We start from the raw sequence: 12,354 nt of genomic DNA, 5'->3' as shown, positions 1-12,354 counted from the left end.
AGCCCAAGAGTTGGAGGTTGCTGTGAGCTATGACGCCAGCGTACTCTACCCAGGGCAACAGCTTGAGACTATCTCAAAAAAAAAAACAAAAACACAAAAAGCCCACTATACCAGCACTTTAAGACATTATTTAACTTATTGCTTAATAAAACAAACCCACAAGAAAAGATTATTATTCTCATTTTACAGATAAGAAAACAGACTCAAGAGAAGTTAAATGAAAGCACGTGTAGTGAGAATAAGATGGACTGTCAGAATAGGGCAGACTTGATGCAGCTGGACTGGTAATTTTAGGCTTTTTTTTTTTTTTCTTTTTAGAGACAGAGTTTCACTTTGTCACCCTCAGTAGAGTGCTATGGCGTCACAGCTCACAGTAACCTCCAACAACCTCTTGGGGTTAGGCGATTCTCTTGCCTCAGCCTGCGGAGTAGCTGGGACTACAAGCACCTGCTGGTTATTTTTTTAACAAGGACCGGTTATTTTTTTGTTGCAGTTTGCCGCTCGGTATATGGGCTCCGCGCCCTACTCACTCAGCCACAGGCGCCGACCATCATTTTAGGTCTTAAGTGACCTTCACCTCCTGTCTCTCTTTTGTAAATTTAGCTCCTGCCCTAAAGATGCTCATTTTGAATAGTTTAGGAAGATTGATTTAGGAAATTGAATTTTGAATTGGAAATGTTGAAATAGATTGTCACCTGAGTTGTTCTGATTTAAAATAAGAATTAATGTGGTCTTTGCTTTGAACCTTTATGGATAAAACTGTGATTTTGGAAAAGGAAGAACGGAACTGTCTTGGAGAGGCTACTGTCACTGTTTTCCAGAATCACTGGCTTCTGATAAAGTTTGATAGACCTCTGCATACCAGACTTTCCTTGTCCAGTAACATAAGGACCTTGCCTGAGGTCCCACAACTCACAGAAACACAATCTGACTCTCCCCTAACCCAAGCCCGCTTAACTCCTATCGGTATCCAAAGACTGTCCCACGGACTTCAGGTGTGACCCTGGACTACCTCCTTACTCTTTCTGGAACCGGGCTTCCATGTAGGGATACTGGGGGTAAAGTGACGCGCTCCATTCCCGGAGACCTCACAGCCCAGGGAAGCAAAGCAGACTGCGGGAGACAGGGGAGAACAGTGCCTTTATTGAGGGGCTGCGGGAGAAGCGCTGGGCTCAGGCCCCCCCGGGCCTCCCGCCCCGGCCTCGGCCCCGGCGGGTTCGTCGGGGAACACAGTGCGGTGCATGGTGGCCACGAAGCTGGAGCCGCTGGGGTCGTCGAGGCGCAGCCGCATCAGGGGCAGGAACCTCTCGGTGCTGAAGTAGCGCAGAGCCGGCTGCGGGGCGCGCAGCGCGGTGAGGAAGACCTGTGGCGGCGGGAAGAGAAGCTCTGGCCCCGCTAGACGCGGGACCCTCGCGCCGCCCCTACCCCTGGAGCCCCGCTGGGCGCCCACCTCGGTCACCTCCTCCGGGTCCTGAGCCTCCTCGCGGAAGATGTTCTCCCAGTGCAGCAGGTAGCGCGAGAAGAGGCAGCGGGTCTGTACGTCCGCGCGGTCCAGCGCCCCGCCCAGGCCTCCCTCCAGCTTCTCTCCGAAGGCGGTGTGCACCGGACCGCACTCGATGAGGCTCACGCTGCGGGCCCGACAGCGGCGAGTGGGCGAGGGCAGACGCAAGCCCTGGGCTCAGCGTCGCGAAGGAAGGGCGGGAAAGGGTCTGAGCGTGCGCCAAGGGTAACCCGAACGCTTGAAAAGCGGTTTTCTACCCGAAAAGCTCCCACATCCAACGGAGGCTTTGAGGGAACCTGGCAGCGTCAGAATTCGAACCTGGCCGGGTCACCTATACCTACGCCTTGTGCTGATCACTTAACCTCTCTGGGCCTGAGCTTCCCCATAACAATACTTCAGCATGCAGGTCGGCAAGTGCAGTGAAATACCGTGTGCCAAGTGCTACCTATATACAACAGGTGTGCGCCAGGGTAGCAAGGGCCAGGGAGACGGCCTGAGAGCAGCTCCAACGGGGTGCTCGAGCTCCCAAAGTTGGGATTCAGAGTGTTAAGAGGCGGGGTGGTGACTCACTGGACGCCGAAGGGCGGCAGCATAACCGCCAGACTCTCGAATAAGCCTTCGAGCGCGAACTTGGTGGCGCAATAAACGTCGTTGAAAGGCATCCCTTGGAGGTAGAAGAGGTTGCTGACGAGCCTGGGCCTGACAATCGTCCGTCTCGCAGGCCCCGCCCCTCCCTAGGCCCTGCCCTTCACTGCCTCTCGCCCCAACCCTTCAACTCACCCATCAAGCCTCCCAAGCTGCCAGTCACCAAAACGCGTCCCGAACGGCGCCTCTTCATGTCTGGCAGGAAGGCCTGAAGTGTCCGCACCGTCCCGGCCACATTCACGTCCAGCACCGACATCATCGCATCCTCGGAGTGGGCCTCCAGAGGCCCCAGCAGGCCTCGGGCCGCGTTACACACTGCAGGGAGAGAAACCCCAAGCCACCCTCCTCACACAGCGCCCTCATCCCCGGCAGTCCTCTAGGGTTGCCTGGCCTCAGGACATGCTGGTTTGGACACAGAACAGAAAAAGCTCTTAAGAACGTATGTGTTTCAGGGAAGCTCACCCAGCACGTCCACGCGCCCCTCTCTCACGCGTGCCCGGGCAGCGGCCACAGACTCTGAGTCCCTCACGTCCAGCTGCAACGTCTCCAAGGAGTCAGGAGGGCACCCCCGAGCCCGGGCCGCCTCCCACAGAGGGCCCTGCGCCTTCAGGTCCCTCAGCGTGGCGTACACTGGAGGTTCAGAGAGAGGATGAAGATGTGAATTCCCTGCTTACCTCCATGGGCGCCTCCGTTCTCTCCATCCTTGTCCCTTCGTATACCTTTGAAGCTCCCAGATGGGTCTGAGGCCAGACGCACCGCCAGGTTCAGGCCGATGCCGGAGGAGCAGCCAGTGATGAGCACCACGGTGCGGTTCATGGGGAGACGTGTGGTGGGAGGCTAGTGAGAGGATAAACTAGTGCTGGGAGAGGCTAGTGTGAGGAGAGGCTAGTGCGGGGAGAGGCTAGTGCGAGGAGAGGCTAGTGCCCTGGGCTCTGGGCTGGATATCACCTGCTTCGCCCCACCCCCGCCTGCTGGGGCACCCACCCCCTCGTTGTGTCTTCAGTGCAATCTCAAGGTTGAGCCCTCCCTTTGCTTGCTTTCCCCACCCTGCTCTGGGTCAAAGTAGAAATGAAGCTTCTGACTACCTGTCCCAGCTGCTGCCTTTGCACTGCTCAGAGTGGTACTCTGGGCAGATCTCTTCCCCTGGGTATTCCTCTGTCCCACAGGGGCAGTTCAAGTTACCAATGTTTGTTGTTGAGGGTGTTCTCAGTTCGAAGGTCAGGGGTTATATTAAAAATGGGGAAGCTGAGACAAGGGGCAGAGAGAACTGGCCCTCCACCACGTTCCATGCTGTGGCTGAGTCCTCCCAAACATCCTGGCAGTGACCTCATTTTGACAACCCAGGCCTGGGTTGAAACTGCCTTTTATGAATGAATGAAGGGATGCAAGGCAAGAACTGGGGTAATGGCCCCAAAACTCTGTCAACAGGCTTAGCTAAAAGTAACGATAATGAGCCACTCTCCCCTCCTTTGTTTGATAATCATCAGTCACCATCCCCTTGTTGCTTCTCTATAATTTCTACTCTAGAGCCACATAGCTGGCGGTCATAAAGATTCTTAGCTTTTTCCATAGATAATATCATGCTTTGGGAACCTAAAGGTAGTTTTTGAGATATCTTCCAGGTCTTGCATTCCAGTGGATTGGCTGACCTACACAGACTGGGGGCCCATACCAAGGAAATGACTCAACTGGTCTTGTGACCCCCATCCAAGAACCTAGCCAGTAAAGAAGATAATTTCTGCAGCCCTATGGTTCCACTGCAAACTTAGCCAATTATCAAATATAATTCCTAATCCTTCACCCACCAAACTCTACTCAAAACCATGTCTCCCCACTTAGCGCTATGCAGAATTAAAAACTCTTTCTCTGCTAAAACCTGCTGTCTCAAGGCATCAGCTTCCTCTTGGGCAGTGGGCAAATGAACCTGGTTGGGCAGCCAATAATTCATCAGTTTATTAAATTGACAGAGAACAATACTGTAATCCCAAAACTTCCTTCTAAATCTCCCAGGTCTGACCCTGCTAGCAGGCCCTGGGTCCTTCTCCCAGGCCTGGGGACATGTCCTGTGATGCTCATCCAGCTCCAGGCCCCAGGAACCTGCCCCAGCCTGGAGCTTGGGAAGAATATGGGCCAAGGGTGGTTGATCTATCACAAAGAGCCAGCCACCCAGCGGGGGTAATATTTGAGGAAGATCTTTTTGGTCAAGTCCATAGTATCTCCTTGAGGCTGGCTGGGATACCTCTTGGAGTTGAGGACAAAAGCCTGCTCCAGAGGGAAGACATTCTTCTCAAACTGTTGCTGTTGGAAAGGGATACTCTGAGCTAAGCAGTCTGCCAGTGCTTGCATGAAGAGCTGCCAGCGGGGGGCGTAGTAGTCAGCCACAAGTCCTGCCAGCTGCTTGTTAGCATAGTCTAAGATGTTGCCCACTGGCCCCCATAAGGTCAGCTGGTAGCGGCTGTTCTGTTCATAGAAATTGGCCTCAGCCTCATTGATGGCCATTGCCCGGGCCTGCTCCAACCAGCTGCCCAGTAAGAAGCGGCTGTCACTAGCCAGCACTTCGTCCAGTGCAGGCAGAAGTTCATAGGCCAGGAGACCCCCAGCCTTTAGGAGGGGAACCAGCTTTTTATTCAGGTAAGCAGTTCTTGCTTCCTCATAATATAAGCTGACCAGCTCCTGGATCGCCTGGCGAGTGATGTCCAGCAGGTCATAGCGGAAGAGAGGGCTGGCAGCTAGGGTTGGAGCACTTGTTAGCAGCAGCCGCCAGGCCTCAAATACATCTGATCGGTTGTACCACACCATGGTATTCATATGTAGGGATGGTCGTTTGACCAGTGGGCTGCGATTGTGCCCACTGCAGGCCTCACCCGAGCAGTTGTAGACACTCCTGAGCAGCAGCCTCCATGCTGCTTCCGCATCCCCGTGGGAGATCCCATACCGCCGGTCAGCAAAGCTGGTCACCCAGGCTACCAAATCTGGCACTGAGTCCTTCCGCCAGCCCAGCTCAGCCATGAGGGCATAGACCACTTCGTTCTGGTTGATGCCCTCGGGGGCCATGCCCGTGCCTACCATGGTGGAGTTGGGGAAGAGGCGGGCAGCTTTGGGACCTCGGTTCACGGCCTCCAGGGCTCCAAAGAGGCCATGGTTGCCCCCAAAGTTATGCAGCATGCACCAGATGAAGGGCTGGCCCTGGAAGGAAGCTGTGCGGCTATATACTGGCTGGCTCTCTGCGAACAGGTCCAGTACCAGGAGGCGGCCGAGAGGCACAGCCCTCAGTACAGCCTTGACCTGGGTGGGCCCCCAGAACTGGGGTTGGTGCTGAAAGAGCCAGCCTTGGAGCAGCCACACAGCATCAGGGTCCACTGCAGTCAGGAGGTGGGAAGGAAAGAGAAGAGGGATAATGAGAGGAGACAGGGCCAGAGGAAGGTGCAGAGAAGTTAAATGACTTTCTATCCCAAGACACACCTTCCCTTGTGATGCCCCCACCAGCAGGACATACTATTACTCATACCCTGCTCCATCCCCGCCTCCTTCCAATTCCAGGACAGTGTTCATCAAGCTCCAGGGGGCATCAGAATTACCCACAAGGCTTGGTAAGATATAGATTCCTGGACCCCAGGTCCTGGGACTTCTAATTCAGGAGGTCTGGGGTGAAACCCAAGAATCTGCTTATATAACAATTTAGGGTGGAGCTGATATAATTTGTTTTGGATCACACTGGGAATGGCACTGCTCAAGGACACCTGAGCCAATCTGTTCCCTCCAGCCTAACACAGGGGCCTCCCCACCAAGCCATTCTGGGCTTGTAAGTGGCAGGAAGGAACCCTTGCTGCACATTTGGGCAGCACGATGGGCACTCACTGCCTTTGGGCCCCTTCCTTAACTGCTGGCCTGCATTTCCTACCTCAGCAACAAGAGACCAAATAAAATCTTTTTAACAGCTAGCACCTAATGACTCCTTCCTCTGGGCCAGCAATCATTCTGCCTATGAAGTGGCCTCATTTGACACATGATGCAACGGAAATACTAAGAGGGAAGGAACTTGTTATAAGTTACACAGCCAGGAAATAGCAGTGCCAGGGTGTGACCCTAGTTGTCTGGGTCCAGAATTTATTCTCAATCAACCATGGTGGGATTAAATGAGATGTGTAACTATAAGGGCTTGGTCAACTGCAAAGTGCTGTGAGTTACAGGGAGGAGTTATTACTCCAGCCTCGCCCCCACTGACCTCTGCTACTTCCATCTTTCTGAGGGTCTGGGGGACTTGCCTTCCCCACCACTCCAGGCACTGTACCTGCTATCATGGCCTCATAGACGGCGGTGGTGGCTGCAGCGAGGTAGGAGGGCTCCGAGGAGGGGGGCTGCATCTCGTTAAAAGTGTCAGCCCCATAGATGTGGTCTGTGCCAAACTCTTTGGTCAGCTCCCGTAGGAAGAGGCTCCCAATGAGAGAGAATATGGGGTCTCCCGGAGCCAGAAGGAAGGAGCAGGAGTAGGAGCAGTTGAAGTGTCCCCAACTGCTCAGCTGGGTGACATTAACCTGAGGAAATACCCTAGTGGAGAGCAAAAGACACACAGACACACACACAAATACATGATTACAAACCCTAGGGCAAAGTAAAAATCTCATTTACCATTAAGGAAACTGAGGCACAGAGTTTTGGACATGTAACTTGTGCAAAGTCACACAGTTAGCTGGTAGCACAGCCAGGATCAAACTAAAATCTACATCCAGGCTTTAAATTTTTCTTTAAGTCATGTCTTGCAAGAGAAAAAAAATCCCCTCTGAGCTGAGTGGCAGTGGAGGGGGAACCTTACCTGGTGAGTGCCTTGGGGACATGCCCTGCAAATGCAGGTAACACTGGGATAATGCCAAAGGAGCGCATCCGGTCCAGGATCCGATGCTAGGAGGGATGGGGGGCTGGTGAGCATGACCACTGCTACCCCTATAGGGAATGCCCTCACCTAGGGCACACAAAGTCCCCACAGTCCTGGTAAGAGCCCCAAGGCTGGCCAAGTACCACCAACCTTGGGCCCATGACAATCTAGCACAATCCCACTGCTTCCCTTCCCATCCTTCTACCTGCAGGTAAAGCTGCTTGAGATGCCAGGAGAGAGGCAAGGGACCTCCCCAGGTGTGCACGTTGCCCATGCGCCCCCAGGCCAGGAAGGCAGGGCCAGTGAAGTACTCATCGATCTCTGACTGGGTCAGACCCATGGCCAGGTAAACCTGAGGAGGAGGACAATCCCCACACATATAAATATATTCATCACTATTCATCAATTCGTTCATTCCACATTCATTCATTGTTTGTCTATGCTGGGCCCTAGCCTACGAAGACAAAATTTGATCACCTGCCTGCAAGGAACCCACAGTACAGGGGAAAGAAACTTGTGGGCAGGTGAGTTCACTAAGAGGTCATCTTTGTAGCACGGGTGAGGGGATTTGTCACACAGTTGCTTTTCAGTAAGTAGGAAAGGGAAAACGGTGGCCAGATGGAAGAGCGGGACAGCCCTACAAGGTGCTGAGGCAGCCTGTGCACAGGGAGGCTTCCAGGGAGGCAGACAAAGAGCAGCTAATGAGATGGATGTATAGGACCAGATGATTGGCCTCATGTGGGGCTGGAGGCAGGAGGGGAGACCCAGCTTCTTAGAGTGCCAAGGCTATCCCAAGGCAAACCTCATACATGCTTGTCTCAGGAATGGAGGCCTCCGTTTCTACAGGGCTGGAGGCATTACACATGCCAGTAGCACTTTGGAAACCCTTATTCTCTATGTGTCAGACACTGTGCTGTCGCTGGGGTTGGGGGTGTGGAGGCATGGGGGTGACTCCTGTGGTGGGCAGGAGAGTGTGGAGGGGCCAGATGGGCACGCACCCGCTGCCAGATGGCCTCCTGACCACTCCAGGCCAGGGCCAGGTTGATGCCATTCAGCACCATCCAGTCAATCTCTCTCTCCCAGCGGGCCCAGTCCCACCACACGAAGGAATAGCTTTGCGTGCACACGTTCTGGTAATAGCGGTACCTGCGGACAGGAGGGTGAGCTGGGAAGGGTCCCATCCCAATGAGTCCATTCCCCTGGAGGAGCTCAGAGGGCATCTTGGAACAACTCACCCTCCCATCTGGGGGGGGAGGGTTCCTAACACATCCAGGTGTGTCTCCCACCTGCCCCCAGCTCTCCCCTAGGGACCCCTAGCCCAACAAACATGAGTGTGCACATTCAGTTTTCGTTCCACACTTCCAGAGCCCCTCTTCTCTGCAGTGTTTCAGTGCTATGTGGTAAGGTTGGTCTCTGTTCTGGCGGGGTGGGGGGTGTCCTTCTCCCCACAGTCTTAACAGGGGACAGATGTGTGAACACATCACTCCATACAGTTGGCAGGCGCTAGAACAGAGGCCCGTGAGGAGGTAGGTTCATTCCTCAGTTAGTATCTTAAAAGGGGGTAGAGAAGGAAGGGAATAAAATCTGACGATCACCAATTATACAAACTCTACGCCCATCACCGTGCAAATCCCCACAGCCAGCACCGCATGGGTGATGTCTTATTTCCATGTTTCAGGTAGGCCAAGGGAGGCTGTGAGAGGCTGACGTGCTCACGGACACACAGCTGTTGCAGGACCAGCTAGGATTTGAAGGCAGCGTCAACACCCTTCTCTGGCCTCCAGGTTTAGGTAGCATCCGCCTAGTGCTGGAGCGGGGGCGGAGTGGGCGCCTCAGGCTGGACGCGGGGGCAGCTGCGGGGGGTGGTGCGCCCGGTACCTGTTGGGCGTAGCCTCGGTCAGCTCTTCTGGCACCGCGGGCAGCAGCCGCGGTAGGCGCAGCTGGGAGCCGGACCAGGCCACGTGGCAGCCGCAGAAGTCGCGCAGATAGCGGTGCAGCCCCGCGGCGGCCGCCACGCCGGTGGAGCCGCGCACTCGCACCCGCGCGCCACCGCCGCCGCTCAGGCTGTAGGTGTCTAAGCCCGACTCGGCCGCCAGGGCGCGCTCCACTGACACGGAGAAGTCCGCCGCCGGCCCGGGCCCCAGCAGCCGGGCTACGAGTGCCCGCACGGCTTCCGTTTCCCGGGCCTCGTCGCCGGCCAAGCTCCTCGCCCCGGCCAGCAGCAGGAACTCCAGAGCCACGGCCACCACCACGGCCTCCATGGTCTCAGCCCTGAGGCAGCCCGCTCCCAGCTAGGGGCGGGGCGGCCGTGTCCAATCAGCTGCGGGCCTCAGGCCACGTGCAGCCGAAGGTGACGCTCTGGCTCCCCCAGACTCGCTTCCGGGTCCCAGACAGCGCCCTGGGGTGCCTCGTGACAGCACGCGGTGGAGAGCACGTGACCCCAGCTACTTCAAACGTCCAGGGCTGGGTGAGATCCGCTGTCCCTCTTAGAGCGCTTTCTGGTACAAGGCACTTCATATGCAATTCATTTCTATCCATTCCATAAATATTTGGAGTTTATTTTTGTTTTAGAGACAGGGTCTTGTTATGAGGCCCAGGCTGGAGTGCAGTGGCGCGATCATAGCTCACTGTAACCTTGAACTCTTGGACTCAAACAATCCTCCTGCCTCAGCCTCCCAAAGCGCTGAGATTACAGGCCGGCGCCACCGTGCCCGACTTGGAGTTAATTTTGTGCCCTGCACTGCTCTAGCTACTGGGCCACTGATGAATGAATGAAAGGTCTCCATGGTACCTATTTGGGGGAGACCTAGACACCAAATATTTACCTAAATAAGGGTTTTCAACATAGTTGTGATGCTGTGAAAAAAAACAGGGGTACCCAGTCTGAGGCTTCTAAAGGGAAGTGACATTTAATTTAAAACTCAAGGATGAATAGGAATTCATTAGAAAGTGAAAGAGGAAATGTGTCTATGAAAGCCCTGGGGAACTAAGGAGTCAGGAGGTTGCAGGAAGTATGGGCCTGTGGCAGAGCCAGCATGTTAAGTAAGGCCTCTTCATCTGACCCTTAAAGGGTAATAATAGCAGGAGGAGAGTTGTCTTCATTTCACAAATTAGGAAACTGAGGGTCAGAGAAAGAAAGTGACTTGGGCGAACAAGCAGTAGGAACGGCTCTGGGCTGGAAGCTGAGACTCCTAACTCTTTACCCCTGTCACTCTCCCCTAGGTAATGCATGCTCTCAGGCTGCCTGTCTGGGCAGGGAGGACTTGAGTGGGGCTCTCTGGAGGTGAGGACTGGTGGGCTCTTTAGACATATTGCTCTTTAAAAGAATTCTGAAGGTGGCGCCTGTGGCTCAGTGGGCAGGGCGCCCACCCCATATACAGAGGGTGGTGGGTTCAAACCCGACCTGGCCAATCTGCAACAAAAAAATAGCCAGACATTGTGGCAGGCACCTGTAGTCCCAGCTACTCGGGAGGCTGAGGCAAGAGAATCACCTAAGTCCAAGAGCTGGAGGTTGCTGTGAGCTGTGACATCACAGCACTCTACTGAGGGCAACAAAGTGAGAGACTGTCTCTAAAAAAATAAAATAAAATAATTCTGAGTCCTTTTGGAGGTAAGTGTAGATTTTTTCTAGATTGCCAAGTCTGAGTAAAGGGGCTTCAATTCTGAGAAGGGGTCAGAGTGGGGTTTAGTCCAGAGAAGCCAGAGCCCACCCCAGACTGAAAGACAACATGGGAGTCCACTGAGCTGCCCACCCCCCTTTTTCCTCTTTCCCTGGCCCAGCTGTAGACACAAGCTGCAATGCTACTTCGTGTTCCTGGCTCAGCAAGCAGCCTCTGCAGAGTGGCCCCTGCTCCCACTCAGTTCCTGCTGCCTTTCCCAGGGAGCAGCTCCAAGCCTGGTCTAGAGAGATGTGTCACCAATTCCCCTTCCAAACACCCCTTGGCTCCAGGTCAGATTTGTTAGACTCTCCTCTTCCCAGGAGCTGTCTTACCAGCATTTCTGGATCCTAGGGAACATATGAGGGTGTGGAGGTTGATACGGATGGTAAAGAAACTCCATCTTGGATGGTAATCCACCATGTTGACTTCTGGTAACCCCAGTTCCGGGAATGCCTCTACCTTCACACCATAAATTTTGCCTGGAGGTCAATTACCTATAGCATACAATCCTGAGTCTAGGGGGTAACAGTGTAGGGTTCCATAGTTTTGTGGCTGCTTCTGTTTGTAAGTCCCTATCAAATGGTTCTTTCTGAAAAACTGGATTTGTCAGCGCTTTCGTTGGCCTCTCGGCCTCCTCAGCCTTTGGGGATGTTTACATAGACCAGCTCACCAGAACAACTGGGCTGCAGGTCCACTCTCAGGCTCAGGGTGGCCCTTTGTGGGATCTGGATTTACTCAGTGGTAGGGGGTTACTGATAGGGCCAGCAGGTTGGGGCCACCACCCAGGGGTTGGTAACGCTTCCAAAGCATGGGTCCATAGGTGCCGAGGCAGGAGCTTCAAACTCCTGCATGTCACAATGTCTCTTCTCATCATCCCCACCAGGCTGGGAACTCTTTTTTTTTTTGTAGAGACATACCGCCCTCGGGTAGAGTGCCGTGGCGTCACATGGCTCACAGCAACCTCCAACTCTTGGGCTTACGCGATTCTCCTGCCTCAGCCTCCCAAGCAGCTGGGACTACAGATGCCCGCCACAACGCCCGGCTATTTTTTTTGTTGTTGCAGTTTGGCCGGGGCTGGGTTTGAACCCGCCACCCTCAGCATATGGGGCCGGCGGCCTACTCACTGAGCCACAGGTGCCGCCCATGGGCTGGGAACTCTTTGAGGTCGTAAGGAGCTAGTTGAATAAAAACTAAGACACATTTATAGGATGAATATACATAAATATACCACAAACATTTACTAAAAAAATAAGGAAGATATGTTTGTGCAGATTTGGAATGTTCAGCAAACCACAAATATATGTGTGTGTATATATATATATATATATATATATGTTTCTTTTTTTTTTTTGAGACAAAGTCTCAAGCTGTCACCCTGGGTAGACTGCCATGGCGTCACAGCTCACAGCAACCCAAACTCTTGGGCTTAAGCAATTCTCTTGCCTCAGCCTCCCAAGTAACTGGGACTACAGGTGCCCTCCACAATGCCTATTTTTTGGTTGTAGTTGTCATTGTTGTTTGGCCGGCCTGGGCTGGATTCGAACCCACCAGCCTCAGTGTATGTGGCTGGCGCCCTAGCTACTAAGCTATAGGTGCCAAAGCCAGATATATGTATATTTTTAAAGGAGGATTGCTTGAGATTAGGAGTTGAGACCAGCTTGAGCAAAATCAAGATT

At 53.8% G+C, this 12,354-nt stretch overlaps 2 protein-coding genes across 2 annotated transcripts; both read right to left on the bottom strand.

Moving 5' to 3' along the window:
• Positions 1-1,136: 1,136 nt before the first annotated feature.
• HSD17B1 (hydroxysteroid 17-beta dehydrogenase 1) lies at positions 1,137-3,947 on the bottom strand. Its single transcript, XM_053568863.1, has 6 exons — positions 2,866-3,947; positions 2,609-2,776; positions 2,282-2,461; positions 2,072-2,165; positions 1,451-1,628; positions 1,137-1,363 (listed from the first exon to the last, which is right to left on the bottom strand). Exons 1-6 carry the CDS (start codon positions 2,960-2,962, stop codon positions 1,142-1,144), a joined length of 939 nt encoding a protein of 312 aa, XP_053424838.1. The 5' UTR covers positions 2,963-3,947; the 3' UTR covers positions 1,137-1,141.
• Positions 3,948-4,083: 136 nt separating this feature from the next.
• NAGLU (N-acetyl-alpha-glucosaminidase) lies at positions 4,084-9,393 on the bottom strand. The gene is made up of 6 exons (XM_053568862.1): positions 8,898-9,393; positions 8,018-8,165; positions 7,225-7,371; positions 6,960-7,045; positions 6,438-6,694; positions 4,084-5,505 (listed from the first exon to the last, which is right to left on the bottom strand). The coding sequence occupies exons 1-6, from the start codon at positions 9,278-9,280 to the stop codon at positions 4,295-4,297; spliced, it is 2,232 nt and encodes a 743-aa protein (XP_053424837.1). The 5' UTR covers positions 9,281-9,393; the 3' UTR covers positions 4,084-4,294.
• Between the last annotated feature and the right edge of the window lie 2,961 nt (positions 9,394-12,354).

This window comes from Nycticebus coucang, chromosome 18 (assembly GCF_027406575.1).
Source record: "Nycticebus coucang isolate mNycCou1 chromosome 18, mNycCou1.pri, whole genome shotgun sequence".
Lineage (NCBI taxonomy): Eukaryota > Metazoa > Chordata > Mammalia > Primates > Lorisidae > Nycticebus > Nycticebus coucang.
Note: the sequence above shows the minus strand (reverse complement) of the source record. Positions and strands in the feature narration are given on the sequence as shown.

Coding starts and splice junctions, on each gene's coding strand:
- HSD17B1 (XM_053568863.1), bottom strand. CDS start 2,962: ATGAACCGCACCGTGGTGCTCATCACTGGCTGCTCCTCCGGCATCGGC. Junction 1,629..2,071: donor CTGCCGCCCTTCGGCGTCCA/GTGAGTCACCAC, acceptor TCGGGCCCGCAG/CGTGAGCCTCATCGAGTGCG. Junction 1,364..1,450: donor ACCCGGAGGAGGTGACCGAG/GTGGGCGCCCAG, acceptor CCGCCGCCACAG/GTCTTCCTCACCGCGCTGCG.
- NAGLU (XM_053568862.1), bottom strand. CDS start 9,280: ATGGAGGCCGTGGTGGTGGCCGTGGCTCTGGAGTTCCTGCTGCTGGCC. Junction 7,046..7,224: donor TCAAGCAGCTTTACCTGCAG/GTAGAAGGATGG, acceptor CATCCCTCCTAG/CATCGGATCCTGGACCGGAT. Junction 6,695..6,959: donor GTCCCCAAGGCACTCACCAG/GTAAGGTTCCCC, acceptor GCTCTCCACTAG/GGTATTTCCTCAGGTTAATG.